The sequence below is a fragment of the Vigna unguiculata genome, chromosome 9 (genome assembly GCF_004118075.2).
Source record: "Vigna unguiculata cultivar IT97K-499-35 chromosome 9, ASM411807v1, whole genome shotgun sequence".
NCBI classification, from domain to species: domain Eukaryota; kingdom Viridiplantae; phylum Streptophyta; class Magnoliopsida; order Fabales; family Fabaceae; genus Vigna; species Vigna unguiculata.
The window spans coordinates 30,201,424-30,220,080 of record NC_040287.1 but is presented as its reverse complement, the minus strand read 5'-3'; the positions used below and the strand labels follow the sequence as shown (position 1 = coordinate 30,220,080).

Below are 18,657 nucleotides of genomic sequence, written 5' to 3'. Positions count from 1 at the left end.
ATTTATGAGAAAGGAAAGTACAACCTCTATAGTTAGAGGGAAAGCGTACCTCCATCAGATATTATTCTAAAAGTAGGCATTTTTGAAGAATTTTTTTTAAAAGAACTTGTTTGAAGAATTTTAAGATGAGTTCATTTTTAAAAGAACAAAAAGCTTAATACAATTTTTTTTTCTCAAGTCCTATCTAATTTTGTCAAATAAATGTTACATCATGAAAAAGAAAAAAAAAACTTCTTTTTCTTTTCAAAATTTTGTCCACACACTTTCGATTGCATACAAATAAGTAAAACAAAAGGCAGAGCTTAAAACAATACCTCTTCACCTGTTAATATCAGAGCTCGGATCCTTATCACCTGAATTTTTGAATTGCGTAATTGAAAATTATGGAGTCGTATTTGCTTCAAGAATTGCAGGTAGCAATAAAGCATTTGCATTCTTTATTCAGTTTGTGGATAAAATTCAAGAAGAAATGTGTGCAGACAGAAACAGAATACATAGTTTAGAAATGGACAAATGGTAGCAGCCAAATGCTTATACTCCATGAGATGAGCCTTTGGCATTCTGGAAATAATAAAAGGAAATAAACAAATATAAATAAGTGTGGAACTTTTCTTTTATCTCCTAAAACTAAGAAAAAAATTTCCCCTTGATGATGGGGTCATCAACTTCTGTTGATTGAAGGGATGAACACCGAATAATAACAGAAAAAAGGTACTTTTAATCTGCTGTGGGGATATCTAAACTTGTAACTAGAAGGGTCTTATTGATGGAACTTCAGTTGGTAATTCCTTACTTAACTACTACTATAATTATTATTTATTTGGTTAATCAACTGCTTAAAAGTTCATGAAGATTATTCATAACCAAGAAACTGAGATCATAATTTTCTGAATAACATATCACACTATGCCGCTAGGATATAGTTTCCAATGGGCAGAAGGCAGAGGGGATGGCACTATGCCATTTCTGCCATATCTCCAATCATGAAAAAAAAGGCTATTTAGTCTATTTTCTCTACGTCTCTTTTTACAAAAGCAACTTTGCTTTTGCCTTTCTTTTCTAATCATCCCATTATTGCTTAAAGACCTATCATCTATAACCGTATCCCCTTCCTTCAATCATCTTCCCACTATCATATATATATATATAACATAATTTAAGTGTGTGAGTGTAAATCTCATATTAAATGATAAAATTAAATACCTTATAAAAAAAATTCAAAACTAATGTCTCAATATTTTTAGCTAAAACTGATGTAAATTTCTTATATGGGTTAGACTTGATGTTTCAGACAAAAAATATCAATAAAAAATAATTTTTAATAATTTTTTCTTGTAATTTTTTCATTCTTTTTATTATTTTAAATTTTTTATATTCTAAAATCATTTAAATAATATTATTGAGAAAAAATGGTCAAAAATTAGTTGTAAAAATATTATTTTTTTGGGTATCAATATACTATGATTTTAATTTGCAATTCCCAAAAATTATCCTTATGTGAGTTATCTTAGGGCAATAGGGCATCCAATATATTTGATGTATTTAGCAGGAGGAAGTGGGGCCCACTGAACTATGGTGTACCCTCTTATGTCTGATGTGTCCTACTTGGGTGATTACAGTTGGTAATAGCAACCAGTGACGTGCACTTCATAGGGCTATTTGCCATGTTCTCTTTACCATCTTATTGTTACTTCTTCTTTGCTCTTCATGCTACATACATAACTTTTCAATGTCCAAGAAACCAAGCAGTATACAAAGAACACATTAAAGATATATTTCCTTTACTTGGAAGTTTTGATCGGTAATGTTTAGAACACTTTTAATTTGGTGCTAATTCAAGTAACGCCTTTTTAATGAATGTTTGAGAGTATTAAATATCGAAGTTCATACGAATTACAGGAGGTTGGATGTTCAATTCAGCTTGCACTTTATTTTTTTTGGGTGTTGCTTAAATTGCTGAAACAAGGTTTTGTCTGAATTAAGATGTTTCGGAAAAGTAAGGTGGTGCAGACCCAATTGCGCCAAAAAGAACAGGTTGGATAGGGGACAGTTATTGCCACATATTTGGTTCTTAGCGTTGTGTGGCAGTCTCAATCATCTCATTACAGAAAAGGGTGACAACGACCATAGCGGTTTAGAACTACCGTGGAAACAACGTAAATACCTATTACCTTAACACAACACAACTCGTTACATTATTCTACCATTTCTACACTCTGTCTCTCTCTCAACTTTAGTGCTCTTAACATTTTAACTATCAACTTGCAGATTTTGTTTTCAAGGGAAAAGGTTAAAGCTGAAACTTCGTTAATATTTCCTTGCTAAAGATTTTGGAAAAAATAAATAGTTCGGTAAGAAAAAGTGACGGAAATGATTCGGTGACATTAGGATGCACCAAACTACAAGTTCAAAGTAGTTCATTTGTGTCCCAAAGTGCATACACAATCAAGGAGTTTTCCTCATCTTTCATGGGTTACCAATGTCTCTCTCAAATATTTTAGTTTTAAACATGAAAGGATGATAACTTTAAAACAACAGACAAATTTATTATTTTTAATCATTTTTTTAATTGTTTAAATTGCTTAAAAATCTTGTGAATATATATATACTTCTTTAGTAGTAATTATATTGAAAAAGTATGTTAGAATATGCGTTTCTTACTTTTTACTAGTTTTACTTCCAAAGTAAATAGTAAATATATTATCTGAATTGATGTCCATTATTCTTTTGACAAAGGGTATGATTCAGAAACCTAAAAAAGTGATGTAAATTTTCAGCAAAGTTACATGGTAGTAAGACGCGTATGCATCTGAGCCACACCAGAATTTCCTTACAATGTTTGAAGCAATGTTACAGAAGTTTTGTGCTTTAACATTTGTTAATAATAATTATTAAACACTAATGAGCAGAGGGAGAAGCCGAGTGCTACCAGTCAAAAGCATGGTAGCAGACATAATAATTGTGACTTTCTGCTCTCTTTATAAACCACCCCACCCCCTCTTCCTTAACGTTGTGAGCATCTTTCTTTCAACTTTCTCTCCCTCTCTTTCTTCCTCTTTCTCTCACAAATGTCTAAAATCACAATAACCTCTCCAAAACACTGTGGTGCCAAAGAAGGGTTGAAAATTAAGAGCAACTACAAGAAGCTCTACTTCACTCTGTCAGCATTATTTACCTCAATTCTGCTGCTAATACTTCTCATCTGGCTCATCCTCCACCCTGCCAAGCCTCAATTCTCCCTCAAAGAAGTTGACATCTACCAGCTCAGTCTCTTAGGCCCCAACCTCAACTCCTCCATCCAACTCACCCTCTTCTCCAAAAACCCAAACCAGAAAGTCGCCATTTACTATGACGAGATTCAAGTTTATGCAACCTACAAGGGCCAGCAAATTACCGGTGACACTCCTGTGCCACCCTTCTACCAGGGCCAAGAAGAGAGTAACCTCATAACGGCCTCTTTGGTGGGAAACATTTTACCTGTGGCTCCCTCTCTCGGCTTCGAACTGGGTCGTGATCAAACTGTTGGAAGACTAGTTTTGAATCTCAAAGCCAATGGAAAGCTTCGTTGGAAGGTCGGAACTTGGGTTTCTGGCCGTTACAGGTTCAATGTTAACTGTGTTGCCATCAATGCCTTTGGACCCTCTGTTCCTTCTGCTCCTCTCATCTCCAACCAAGGGACGCAGTGCTCTACCACACTTTAAATTTTTTACCATCTTCTTCCTGACTTCAATGTATAAATGGTAATGATATAATCCAAGGCTTTCTTGTTTGCAGATTTCGGTTGCCTTTGTACTGAAACGTGTTTTTGCAGCCGCTAAGTGATTTGTAAATAAAATATATGTTAATGATAGGACAAAAAGTTACACTTTGTGAGTGAAAAATGAAAAGAGAATGCTTATTATCTTATCTCTTTCTCTTTTTCATCGCACTATCTATTGAAATTTCTTTTGCTTCACCCGGGATGGTAGAAATAGAAGCGAAAAGGAGTTGAGTGTTGGATTTCATGGTGGCTTTTGGAAGTGGAGGCATGAGTAGATGTTGGGTCATCTTTGTTTCTTTGGTTTGTTTTGTGGATGCGAAGGAAAAAAAGAAAAAAAAAAAAAAAAAACTTTGATTGAAGAATCTGTAGATGTGATTCGGAGAAGAGAGAGTGAAAGAAAAGAGAGAAAACTGGTAGCTTTCTTTGAAGAATCTGCAGATTTTACATGTCAATTCCTTGCCTTTAAGAATCATGAATGGTTTACTTTAATCAAACTTTTGGTAACTATGAATCAGCTTACATTTTTTCTGTCTTTTTTGAACAATAAGAGATGATACTGGCCATGCATGTCTCAAACGAATATACCAGGGGATGCTAATTATCTGTGGGATTCATAGCTAAAAACTTAATTATTTATCTATTTACTGCATTCTTGTCAAGAGCTACTACTCCTTCATCAATGCAACCATAACCATGCCAGCATTTTCGGAATTCTTGATTAAATGCATATGCTGAAGCTGCCACTTGAAAAACTTTTACTTGTAATATATTTATTTAACCAAGTCAAAAGGCCTGAGTGGTTGTTGTCAGGCTTTATACAAGTATTTTAAAAAATTTACATGAAGATTCCACGTTTGATTAAATTAGACCTTCTGAAAATAAAAACCAACAAATCAAATTTTATATTTCTGATAATTTTGTGTTCAGCTTATAAAGGCTGTAGTATTTTGAGTATTTTACAATTAAAAAAAACAGTAAGTATTATGAAGGTTAAAATACTCTGATGACCCTCATTTTAGTTTAGAAATCTCAAATTGGTCCTCGAATTTTAATTAATCTCAATTTCGTCCTCATTTTTGTAAATATATTTTAAATCAACCCTTTCCGTTATCAGTTGACAAACGGCGTTTATTCCTGATGATGTGGCTGTTTTGTGTATTCTGACGTATCATTCAGTTGTTTTGGCACACGTGTTCTTGGTTTCTCTTTTAAAAAGAGTTTATGTTCATAACATTTGAAGCTTAGGGTTTGAAAAGGGTGAGGTGAAATTGTCTCCTGTGTTCTGATTTGGTAAGATTGGTAATGTCTCCCTCTCATTCTTGCTCGTCCTGCACTTGCAATGGTTGGGAAATGAAAAATTCCAACGTTTCTTCTCATGGAGGTGCGGTGAGGAGGTTCGATTTAACACCTGTTTGCTATTGCGGTGAAAAGACAATCACGAGAACTGCTAAGAACAGGGGGAGAAAATTTTGGAGTTATCCAAAGTTCACGGTATGATATTTGTTGTTTTGGTGGACGTTTTTTTTCGTATTTTGGTTTTGAAAAACCTAATTTTGTAATTGGTATGTAATTGGTGGTGTTGATTTTTCCTTGGATAGGGTGGAAGTGAAGAAGTTGTTGGGTGCAATTTTTTTTCATGGTGCAGTGCTACCTTCATCACCTAATTCCAATCCCTAAAATAAGGCATAAAGTCACGTCAGTAGATTAAAATGAAGTTAACGTTAATAATTTTAACAATGTTAACGATTGGGTTGATTTAAAATACATTTACAAAAATGAGGACGAAATTGAGATCAATTAAAATTCGAGGACCAATTTGAGGTTTCTGAACCAAAACGAGGACCATCGAAGTATTTTAACCTATTATGAACTATGAAGGGGAGAATTGTTTGAACACACGTGTTGCTATTGAAAGCGAATGGCTCACCAAACAGATGCGTAAAACGTAAACCTACAAAAGTTAAAGCAGAAGGTTTGGTAATTAGTTTTAAGCTGAGATGAGACTATCATATTATAATATAAAATTATAGTGGCTCAAATAATGTAAATTCAGATAAGTTTTTGAGGATTATAAAAGCCAAAAATCTCTACCTACCGGTCCCTACAAATTGGAACTTATATATATTAACGTGAAAAGGGGAAGGAAAAACAAAGGAACTTGAGAATAGCAATCACTTCCACACCATTAAAAAACTCCAGAGTCCCAAAAGATGAATGCTGATAAAGTAACTTCAATTGGTGTAACAAGGAGGTTGGTACAAAATACAAATGCAAGTCTTCAAAACGAGAACCCTCTTCCACATTGTAGAAAGAAAGCATCATGGCAAATACTTGTCCCACTTCGAATTTTGATAAACAAAGTCAGCCAACGAGGAAATTCTTCACAAAAAGTAACTTTAAACTCGTCTACTTTGAGAAACTACAATGTCGCTTCAGGTAACATTATTCAGACCATGAATATTACACAAGTCATTACTCTGTTATTTGTTTTGAGTGGAAAAAGAAAGAAAATATAAAATCATTCATACTTTTGTCTTCTTCTTTTTATCTAAATTACTAATGAGACTAAAGTCCTATAAGACTTGACCTAAAAAAGTGTACCTTGACGTTGAGGCAAAAGGTGACCCAAAAATTGGCTGTTGATTTCTTTGATGAGAAACAGCAATTTGGAAGTGCTGCTCTGCTGGGCTTGTTAGTTTGATGCTTCACGTTTGAAAAAACTGATCTGCAGACATGAAAGTCTGTTCCAAATGTTAGGCAACTTGTTGGTCAGTGAAAACCCCGAAAATTCAACTTGGTTTGCTTGAACAACGTGTAACTTTTTGAAGGTATCTAACAAATTTGTCAAAAAGTTTAGTTGAGTACATATTATTAGTCTGTTACATACGTATAGCTTGCTTCTACCTTCTCCAACTCCAAATCCATTATTAGTATATACTCAAATGAGTAGGTACTCATCTATCACAGATTAGGAAGTACACCTTTTCTTTTTTATCTGTGAATTTCTGAAGCAGACTTAGTGGTTAAGCATAGGAACCACCTCTCTTAAAATAACTGTTAAATCTGAAAATGGTGCTTGTTTTAATCTGTGATGCCATTTCACTACAAAAGTTAGAAACTGGGACCACGAGGTGAAGGAGGAATTTTCAACAGTGAAAACACCATTTTGGCAAAATTAATGAACGGTAATATGTTTCATGTCATGAAACAATTTTGTTAAAAAATATACAGAAAGTATTGCACGTTTGGTGTTTAAAAATTATTTTGGCTCGGACTAATCTAGGTTGAGACAATTGAACTTGTTATTTTTTCTTCATTTAGGAACGCTTTGTTTAATTTAAAGGAAATCAAATTCCTTAAACTTGGATCACTATGCGTTATTAACTGAGTTTTTTTTGTTTTCTTTTTATAAACTTCTCCGCCCGCGGTATTAAATATTTGTCTCTATTAATCATTTGCGTATTCCCAACTGCAGGCACTTTATTTTGGTTGCAGAAGATTCTCAACTGGTCATATTCAATCTCCTTTAAATTTAGGCTAGTATGCCAAAACCACAATGCAAATTTAGATAGAAAATATGGTTAGGCCCAAGCCAGTCTTAGGCTTGGGTTACAGGCTGGTCTTGATACTCATGAAATTAGTAAACACTATTGCACAAGTCACAAGTGGAAATTATATTTATATCTAGTTCTGCATATGGAGTAATCATGACCAGTTTCGAGACAAAGATGTCAGATATTATTGTGGTTGATTCGTGTTTATGTTACGAGCAAATAGGCTTCTACTTTCTAACAATTAGAGTGCAATGGCCGCATTCAGAGTGATACAGAAACTGTCATGGAAAATAGGGGATGGGTCATCATCCTCACCAAATTCTCAGAAATTTATAACCTTGCTTCACTCACAAATAATACAAGAGTCGTAATCGTCTTTTTACTTAGACATGTTTTTTCAATCAAGGAAAAAAAAACGCATTGAAGTCCTCCAAGACAGAAACATCAGAATTATCTCATTACCACTCCTATTTCTGAATTCATTTGAACAAAATGAAGTGGTTGGCATTCAAGAAGGAAACAGCAGCACACCCAACTCAGAAATTTGACAATTCACATACAATGAAACCTAAGAGTGCAGATCATTGAGGTTAGAAAAGAGAATAAAGAAACGCCACAATTACAGCAAATTCTATGCCCGTGCTTTATTGATATGAACTACAAGTAGCAGCTTCACTCTCATAATTTATCCCAGTTTATCATCTCAAATACTATATTACAAGTAAAAAAAAAAAAAAAACCGATGCTATCAATATTTCATATGATATCCATAAAAACTTCCAACATAAAGAAAAAATTGTCAGTTTAAACTCAACTATGAAAACACAAAAAAAAAAAAGGTATATCTGAATCATGTCTGGATGGAATCATCACTAACCCAAGTCCAATAGTGCTTCTTCACGGACACAGCCCTGTCCGCGAGTTTCTTCTCCTCAAAAACCCCATCGTACTCATCAACCTCGTACGTGCAAAAATCACCCTCGGGCAAACCCTCAACCGTGGCGCTTAGCGTGTGCAAAACGTAGCAACCGGGCAAACCCGGGTAAGAACCCGAATCGCGCTCCTCGACCCGCATCTCGTACGAATTGGGATCGATGCTGACAATGTCAGAGGTTTCGGGATTGGGTCTGGCACCAACAATCGCAGAGCCAAGCTCTTCGAAAATGCCTCTGACGGCGGCGGACTCGGGGTCCTCGTTGGGCTTCATCTTCTCCGACAAGGGCCTGCCACGCTTCCGGACGTTGCCATCGGATAACTCCTGGTGCGATTCGACGAGGAACTTGCCGTGTTTGGCGGTGATGTGGACGAGGACGACGTGGACTGTCCGAACCGGAGGAGTGGAGTCGGCGAGGGAGGTTTCGCCCTGGGAGAGTTCGAGCCAGAGGTTGTGCACGTTTTTGGTGCCGGGTTTGACGCCCCACGAGGCGAATGACTCGGAGGGGAGGCGGGGCTTGAGCCACTCGGAAAGGGATTGCGGGGACGCGAAATTGTGGCGGCGCGGGGGTAGGGTGTTGAGGGCGGTGGCTGTGGTGGTGCTTTTGGAGGGTGTTGCGGTGAGGGACATCGCAGGGAATTTGAGGAAGCGGCGCGGGAAGGGGCAGCGGGTGGAGGCGATGTGGGGCTTGGAGGAGGAGACGAGGAAGCAGACGGAGAGGGCCGTGAGGAGGAGATCCGGCAGGGAGGGGAGGGTCGTCAGTGGCTGAGGCGGCGGTGGGAACATCTCAAGCGCGGCGGAGGGTGGCGTGGCGTTGCGCCGTGTTGGGGGTGAGGTCCATTGTGGGGAATGGGGTTGGGTTGGTGTTGGTCAATTTTATTTATTAAGTTGTTTTGTGGAAAGAAAAATAAAATAAAATAAGAGGTAGGGATGGGTTTGTAAATTGTGTTTTGGGATTAGATATTCATCCTTCAGCTTCTCTTTTATATTCTGATTTCTTTTTGTTTTTACTTCCTCTGCTTCCCTCTGTGGTTTGGGGCCTTTGGGTTTTCTTCTCAGTACGTGGCTTCCCTCTGCTTCATTCACTGTACACCCTCTCTGTGGTTCTCATTTCTTATGGTCCCACTTTTTTCTGTACTTGGACTCCAGTACTAGCCAGTGTGGCCTGCATCTTCACAGGCCCAAATAATATTAGCACTTGTGAATTCTTTTCTTCTATTTTATTTAGAGTTAAATATTTTTTGTTTTTAAACTTCAATGTAAAATTAAAATATATTTTTATTTAAAATTTTAATATATTTTAGTTCTGAAATTTTAAAAATAAAAAATTTAATCTTTTTAATTCAACTACGTTATTTTTCTTTTTTCATGTGACATTAAAATGAAAATGTGTCAACCAATGTAAACAACTCAAATGCTAGCATGAAATACATTTGACTCAAATGCTAGCATGAAATACATTTGACACGTCAATAAATTTAACATGTTTGAGTTAAAAGGATTATATTCATTCATTTTTAAAGTTTTAGAATATAAATGTATCAAAATTTTATATTGGAACGAATTATAATTTCATGTCAAATAGTAGGAATTGGAAACATATTTAACCACTTTATATATTATTGCTTCCCACTTCAAGCGCCAAATATTTCTGGATTAACATTTCAATTGTCAATAAAATACTCTTATCATGAATGAACAAGAAAAGAATATCAAAGTGATTACATTTACTTTATTCATCATCATTTTCTTTTTGTAGTATTTAGTAAATACTCCTCTCGCATATCAGTGTTTTTCGCTGTCAACTTGATTCATGGTCTATGAGTCAGTCTTAGCTCATCTTTGAAAAAAAATACTTTTAGAGGGGGGGGGGGGTCTGAATTGAGAGACCCAAAAAAAACCCTAACCTCCAAAACCCCCTCTCAAGTGAGTTAGGGTCATGGCTCCAGACAAATGCCTGAATTTAACACCAAACCACCAGCAATACCAGACGGACCTCACTAAGTGGATATCCTTAATGAGCAACGACTTATAGGCTGGGCCCCAAATGAACATGCAATTGCCAAAGCCAATCTTTGAGTTGCAGTTAGTTAAAAAAACTGATAATCTTATAGTGGTCTACTAACATCATAATATTCAGAGGTCTTAGAATTGAGATTATAATAAGACGAATAAATGTTTAGCAAGGACACTCTAAGTGATAACAAACAAAGGCATCAGCAAAGCAAAGTTATGGAGGCGGGAAAGCAGATGCTAAAAATCACAGATCCATTCGTAGCAGGAGCAAGGTGCTTGAATTTAGTAACGATCAAATGGGAATACATACACTGAACATTGTACAACTATGATTTCCATCTTTTCAACAAAACAACAAGTGAAACATCGATTTTGGCCCAAGAGAGGAAGAGGCAAACTAGTTTGCGCTAACTGGTATACACTTACTCACTCATACTGTAATCCACAAGCTAAAAACCCCAAAGAAAACAAGTGAGAACCGACAAGTTGCAGCAGCATCCGGCAAAAGAGTCCTATCTATCACACAACCAAGTTAACTATGTTTGTTTGTGACCTCACCTCAAACCTTCAAAAGCTGCACCTTGTTGGCGAAAGCAATAGCAATCCAATCAGGCTGAGCCGCGGACCATTGAAGCTGGTTGATTTCACAGCCAGCAGAATACATGCACATGGGATCAATCCCGGTGGGAGCAGCGAGCGTGGGCAATTCCCAGATAAGAGCCTGAGTATCATCCCCAGCAGAACAAATATGCGTGGAGCTATGAGGAGCCCAAGCAATGGCATTGACACTCCCACGATGCCTCTCTAATTCCGCCACAGGAGTAGTGGGGGACCTAATATCCAATATCACAACTTTATTACTATCCATCAAGATGGTAGCCATGTACCTGAGATCCTGCTTATTCCAAGCCAAACGAAGCAAAGGGGTATCCGGGTGGGGGCTTTCGTAGATGATGGTGGAGTGTTCTTTGTCACGCAAATCGAAGATTCGTACGGAGCCGTCCGCGGACACGGAGGCGAAGACTCTTGCCTCGCCCCAGGCGATGTCGTAGACCTCCTTGTCGTGGGCGATGAGCTGCGTCTCCACGACGGTGCGCTCAATGTCCCAGATGGTGCAGGTGGTGTCGATGCTGGAGGTGCCGATGCGGTTGTGATCGATGTCGTTCCAGTCGAAGGAGGTGAGGGGCGCGCAGAACTCGCTGGTCTTGCTGTTGTTGAAGAGGGAGAGGGGCTCGACGGAGTTTTCGCGGACGTCCCAGAGGCGGAGGTAGTCGCCGGAGGTGGCTAGGAGGTCGGAGGAGGAAGAGGGGGAAGGTTTGCGGGGATGGAACATTAGCTTGGTTGGAGGGTAAGGGTGATCGAAGGAGAGGGAAGGGTGTGGGGAGAGGGAGAGGGTTTCAGGGTGGAAGGAGAGGATGTGAACGCGGTTGGTGTATTCTTCAATGAAGCTTCCGAGGGCGAGACGGTGGGGGTGGGAGGGTGAGAAAGCCATGGCGTAAATTGGGTATGGCGATTCATAGGTGACGGAGTTTTCCGATCGCAGGTGAGAATCTTGGGTTGAATTGTCCATTGGAAGGGAATTGGACGTGGGATTAATGATACTGTTCGATGTTTTTAAGGATTGGGGTTTGAGGTTTGGTTTTTGATGATACTGGAGGAAGGTGAACTGAAATGTTAGGTGAGAGTGGGAGTTGAGAAACCATACCAGACCAATTCTTGTAACTTGTCTGTCACTCCAAAAGTCTCACGTGAGGGGCGTTAGCTGTGGGCGTGATATGGCTTACCACAATTGACGAGACAGGTCAAACCCTCAAATTCACAACATAGCCCATCCACTCCTTTACACCTTACTTTATATTTTTAATTATTTCTTTCATCATCCTCAAAATCTTGTTTCCAGGAAAATACATTTTTTTCTAGATGTTACTCAAAAATGCAAGCAGTAAATTCATCATTTTAAATTCACATGTTTGTTGAGTTGTATTAATGTGATCAACAACAATAATGATATCAGAAAAAGGATTAGTCTTTCTTAGAATAGGACAAATCAAAATAGAGCATTGGGTTAAATAGTCACAAAATGTCATCTTTGTGGTTTTGTTTTAAGCAGTGAGTTTGAAGAAGTAAAAAATAATAAATAGTAGAGTGATTGTTTGGATTTATGAATTTTTTAAGGGTTTGCATAATTTGTGTTTATCACAACTCCATATATTAGAAATTTTAGGGCTTTTAATATATGAAATACATGAAATATATAAGAAATATATAAAATATATGTATGAAGGAATTTGTTTTTTTTTAGTTTATTGATATGTCATGTATGATAAAATATTTACAATATTTTAATATTAATTTAAAATAATAACTAATTTCTAAAATTTGAATATATTTTTAAAATTGAAATATTTTGTAATAACTAATTTAAATAAAAAATATATTAAGTAACTTTTACGTGCATATTGTTGAGTTCGCAGGCGACTAATTTTGTACAATTATAATATTTTTATGCAATGAGTCATGAAAAATAATATACTGATTAATTGAGCTCATCATATCATGCAACGCATAATTAAATGTAGGGACAAAAACATCTTCCATACCATATTATTATTACCCCATCATGACTAACTATGGGTTGATTTATCTATCAATGGAAAGTCTAAGTAGACTAGTAGGTTGAACACACTATTTTTGTAAAAAAATAAATAAATAAACAAATTGAATGTCGTCAATGTATGGCAACATGATATGATTAATAAGGATGATGAACAAGAATTTTAAGAAGATCCTTAATGTAAGATTCACTTTAATTTTGTCCTAAAATTTAAGGGCCTCTCTTAGTCAATTGGGCCTAAGGCTGGCCCATAGGACATCCCAAAACTCCTAAACCAGCCTAACCCTCTCATGTTCTGCCCACTTTGCAAAATCAACCATCTTACTCCTTTTTTCTCCTCAAACAGTGCTCTGCTAGGGCTCGAAGCTCATTCAGATTCAAGTCAGCTCAACCTCATTCTCTGCTCCACCTCTTGAGTATGCTCCTAAAGTTGTTGGGTTCGTTGCCGTAGGTGCCTGTGCTTTCCACTAGCATTTGTCCAGGTGAGGGAAGCTAGGATTTTTCATGCTTTTATAAATAATTTGATGTGCTTTTGATGGTGTGAAAATAATCGGTGTATTGTTTCTGGATGGATTTTTGGCTTTGCATGCGTGAGAGCAGGTGAGATCTACTATGCTCGCCTAAGCGAGCTGTTTCTCGCCCAAACGAAAAGCTCTCGCCTAAGCGATGAGCTCTCGCCTAAGCGCCCCCTTTTAGTTTCGAGTGCTCGCCTGAGCGAAGGCCTCTCGCTTGAGTGAGATGGGCTGGCTTGAGCGAGAACTCGAAGTACTCTCTGTTTTCAATCTCGCTTAACTGAAAGTTTTTCGCTTGAGCGAGAGACCCTGTTGCCTGAGCGAGAGCTCCTTAGCTTGAGCGAGATTGACAGTTGTTAAATGTTTGTATGCTCCCATGATTGATTTGTTTACTCTTTTAAAGCATGAAATATGATGCCAACGTTTTATACAACATGCTTGTGTTTTCTTAAATTTTTGTTGTTTGGGATTTTGTGTTTTTACATGTTGAAATCATTAAAAAGATGTCAGTTTAGCTTAAGCAAGGGATTTTAGCTTAAGCGAGATCAGTCTTGCTTAAGTCGCTTAAGCGAGAATTTCTAGCTTAAGCGAGATCAGTCTAGCTTAAGCGATAATTGCTGCAGAATTTTAATTCCTTACTTTAACTTGAACTTGTGGATTGATTCAATTACTTTTAAAAGCATGAATTGGGCGAATGGGTATGAGTAGAATGGTTTATGGTCTGTGATTGATAAGTTTAACATGACCTTGGCATGTGACTTGTATGAGATGGTTGGTAATCAAAGTGGCATGGTGTCCGTATGAATTACACTTCTATATTCATGAATTGGGAAGGATGATTTGGAATGGATTCAACATGGAACATGTATGAGGATGGATTATAAAGGTTGGCATGATATTTATAAGCATAATAAATATTATTGTTTGTTTGAATATGTATAGTATGTGGTCAGTACGTAATTCCTTGGAATCTCTATGTGAGATTTCAAGGTCGTGCTTCAATGGTCGGGACGTAATTTCATGGTCCCTGTTAGTGGGTGTCCATGGTGGTGCCCCATCTATATAATTTGGTAAGGATTCAAGGTAAGGATTGCATCCTGAGACTCTAAGGAGTCAGTTAGTCTCACTTAGAGCGGACTGACTCTTGTGGTGAGAGTAGCAGGAGGCCCGAAACTCATTAAGGGCTAACTTTGTGTGTGTGGGATTGATTCATTGTAACACTTGCAACACATAGCTCGGGGGTGAGCAGCTCGGGGGTGAGTAGAGGTATCCACCACAAGTGCAAGCATCCGCTAAATTCGACCAGGTTATACGTATCCGGATGAGTCGAGTCGTGTTGTAGTGTATTGCCTGAAAAGTCATAACATGCATGGTTGATTTGAGTGTATGATATTGTGAAATTATATATGATTTGATGGATGAAATCTTTTGTGCTCTAGCTTACCCTACTTTTATTGTTGTGTGTTTTGTTGTGTGGTACTCTTTTTTGCGATGATCATCAACTTATTGATGTGAGCATATGCGAGAAACACCCGTGGGCAACAAGGAGGTGATGGTTCCACCGCATAGTCTCCATGGGCTGGACTTTGTTTCTTAATGGGTTTTCTTAAGGGTTATGACCCATGTATTGCCTTATGCTTCATTACTCTACTCTTATATGTTGGATATCTTTTTATCTGGTTTTCCATTGGCATCGTGGTGTGCCTAGTTTTGTAGGGGTTGTGTTACGGATCCCAAGATTGCACTGTTGTACTATCTTTGTATGACGTTTCTTTTAATTTTGCTTAATAATTAAATGGGGCGTTACAAAATCGGTCACTAAAAATTAGCTACCTAGGTTTTAGTTACCAATATGACTTAGTTTCTAAATTGGTCTCTAATTAATTAATCATAAATTTAGTGACCAATTATAATTTTTTATTTATAATAGTGACTATTTTGGTAACCCATAATTTTTAATTTTGTAAGTTGGTATCTAAATTGATCACTATAGTGACTAACTATTTTTGGTTTCTAAAATTAGTTTCTAATAGAGGATTTTCTTGTAGTGTTTTCTTGTGTGGCTCAGCATCATTCTATGTTGCTCAACTATAAGGCCAAAATTCAAGAAATTCTAATTTTCCATACCTCATTATATCATTTTAAGCTAAAAATGGATGTTTATTTCTAAAATATGAACAATTCATGCATTATAAGTGTCAAAATCATATGAAAATTTACGTATTCTAAACACATATCACTTGTTTTGTGATGTATTTTAAATTAAGACCATTTTTATTTTGCTGTAAAGGTATAAGTAGTGGTAGAGCATTGTGGTAACTAGGGGGCCATGATATTATAGGTATTTTAAAAAAGATTATAATCAAATATTTTATTTCATTTATAAACATAATAATTAATGTTAATAAATAATAAAATATAAAATCAAGCACAATAAAGAATAAAGAATAAAAAGATTTATCAAGATATTTTTTATTTTTTTTTCCATTATGGCTTGAGTTTCTTACAAATTGTTCTCTTCTCTCATTTTCACATGTTTCCTTTTGTTTCTGAAGAGAAAAAAATTTATTATTTTTGCTCTTATTTCTCATATGTTCTTTTTCATTCTCGAAGAAAATAAGAAGAAGATAATTTTTTCGTCTCACTTGATAGTGAAATATTAGTTTAATAATTTATTTAATAAGTCTCTTGTATTAATTTTTTATTTTATGAACATAGAAGAAAAAATATTGTACTGTGTTATATTATAATCGGATTTTAATTGTGGTTCCATTATATGTCTTGAGTTTCTCACAAATTGTTCTCATCTCCCTTTCTCACTTATTTTCTTTTGTTTCTTAAAAGAAAAAGATTCATTATTTTTGCTTTCATTTCTCATTTGTTCTCTTCCATTTTCGAAGGAATAAAGAAGAAGAGAATTCTCTCTTTTCTCACTTGATAGTGAAATATTAGTTTAATAATTTTTTTAATGAATCTCTTGTATATTAATATTTTATTTTATGAACATAGAAGAAAAAGTATTGTACTATGTGTTTTTTTATAACTGGATTTTAATTGTGGTTTGATTATCATCGAATTTTGTTTTAGTATTTACATCTCTCAATTTTTTATTAGAATGATAAATTATTTTTTAGTCTTATTTTTTTAAAAATAGGTATATTGATGAAGAATAAAAGAATAGATTACTTTTTAAAAGTGATAAAAGGGAAGCTACTCGTGAAGATGAAAACGGGACAAATTAAACTCCTCTAAATATTTTGAAGCATGATATTAATGATGCAATTGTTCAAGCAGAAGAGCCCTTTCTTAAGGTTCAAAGAATTATAAGTGAGGAGTTTCATATTAATATGTTGGAACACGATCCAGGAAAATGTCTTCAAATATGAGAATATTCAATGAGCCAAAAAGATGAAATTGGAAGAGTTTATTTAAAATGAGGTTCATATCAAATACAACTTGAAAACTATCTTTTTTTTCTAAGGAAAAACATCCAAAGTGATTTTAATCTAATTGATTTAAAAATTTTCCTTCTTAGCTAGAGTATTCCTCGGCTAATGATGAAACTTATTGTTTGACATGTTTTCTATTTAGTTCAAAGCTAGATGGTCATCCTGGGTCAGATGTGTTTATTAAACAAGGTTTAGATAATGAAAAATGGTTAATGCAAGAAAAAGATGTGCATTTCTCAACCACACTGGAGATAGTCCTTGCTCATCGCATAACAATGCAATGAAAACTTCTATTGACACAATTCATTGGCTGACATTTTAAGCTTGTGCATTTAGAGGCCACAAGGAAACATCATAGTCAAGTAATAGAGATAACTTTCTTGAAATGATTAAACTTCTAGCATCATATAATGATAAAGTGACACAAATTGTGTTAGAAAATGCGTTGTATAATGCTAAGTATACTTCTCATCATATTCAAAAAGAAATCTTACACATTTTCTCTAGAAAAGTAAGAAGTCATATTTAAGAAGAAATTGGAGATTCTAAATTTTGCATAATTGTAGATGAAGCACATAATGAATCTAAAATTGGTGTCTCAGAATTGTTTTAACTCACTTGGGTTTCGAAAATTATATCTATTCATTTTTAATTCACTTTTAAAGTTCAAAACCAAATTATATTCAAGTTTGGAAGAGAACAAATTCTAAATTCGTGTTAAAATTTAATAAATTAAAGCATATTTAACTCATAAAAATATTAAAATATTGTAAGTTATAAAAACATATTTAATTGATAATTTTTTTTTTAAATTGTAAGTTATAATATATTGCATGCGAATTTTCAAATGCTTTGACGTGGAATTTTGTTGAACCTATTCTGGTGATAGAATTGATATGATTAGTCCTAATTAAATGTACTAATCTTATCTTATTGTTATACATGTAAAGCTCTCTTATGATAGAAGTAAAAATGCCAAACAACAAATTGGATAGAGTTTGAATTGAACTATAGTTACGAAATAAAAGTAAAATTGATTCATTATCAGTTCAACCATGTCAAAATTCAATCTAAACCCAGCAACTCGATTTAAATTGTACAATATTATTTTATCCAAAATTACAGTTTTATAATAAAATTTAATATTTATAAAAAAATTATATTCAATTAGTTCCTCTAACTTTGTTGACTCGTCTCTTTAACTAATTCATCTAATAATATGTTTACATTTAGCAAAAATAAATAAATAAAATATGACGGCTTCTATGATAATTGATCAAATAATAATGCTCAAGAAGTTACTACACATCAAAAAGTTATTAAAGGCAAATATTGAGTTTCTCATAAATATAACCTCACATAGAACATTTTGTAAAAGAAACTATGATTCATAGAGATTAGGGGAAAAGATTGTTATTGACAAAAATAATCAATTACAATATTGTGTATAGGATGCAAAAATAATACTGATAATTAACTAGTGTTGATATTATATTATAATTAAATTAATCACCTTCTAACCAAAAAAAAAAAAAAAAAACTCACATAGTCTCAACACTTAATATAACTTGTTATAGTATAAAAGAGTTAAAATCTTCCAATAATATTTGAAGTTAGAGTCAAATAATGCCTTGATTAATTTCAACAAAATAATCAATTATGTAAATCTTTTCTAGAATTATCTCTCTCTTTCTAATCATTTTCCTTACAAAATTATGGCTGACATAATTTATATTTTCAGTTCTTAATTTTATGGTATATTTGATTCTTAGTAATATAAATCTTACATTGACTCCTACAAATAAGAGCATACTTTCA

At 35.1% G+C, this 18,657-nt stretch overlaps 3 protein-coding genes across 3 annotated transcripts; 1 reads left to right on the top strand and 2 right to left on the bottom strand.

Moving 5' to 3' along the window:
- The first annotated feature begins 2,990 nt into the window (after positions 1–2,990).
- On the top strand, positions 2,991–3,906 carry LOC114162138 (NDR1/HIN1-like protein 26). Its single transcript, XM_028045925.1, has one exon. It carries the CDS (start codon positions 3,069–3,071, stop codon positions 3,699–3,701), a length of 633 nt encoding a protein of 210 aa, XP_027901726.1. The 5' UTR covers positions 2,991–3,068; the 3' UTR covers positions 3,702–3,906.
- A 3,719-nt stretch (positions 3,907–7,625) lies between these two features.
- LOC114196288 lies at positions 7,626–9,389 on the bottom strand. Its single transcript, XM_028086886.1, has one exon. It carries the CDS (start codon positions 9,032–9,034, stop codon positions 8,165–8,167), a length of 870 nt encoding a protein of 289 aa, XP_027942687.1. The 5' UTR covers positions 9,035–9,389; the 3' UTR covers positions 7,626–8,164.
- Positions 9,390–10,499: 1,110 nt separating this feature from the next.
- LOC114196343 (protein TRANSPARENT TESTA GLABRA 1) lies at positions 10,500–12,044 on the bottom strand. Its single transcript, XM_028086958.1, has one exon. The coding sequence runs from the start codon at positions 11,832–11,834 to the stop codon at positions 10,824–10,826; it is 1,011 nt and encodes a 336-aa protein (XP_027942759.1). The 5' UTR covers positions 11,835–12,044; the 3' UTR covers positions 10,500–10,823.
- Between the last annotated feature and the right edge of the window lie 6,613 nt (positions 12,045–18,657).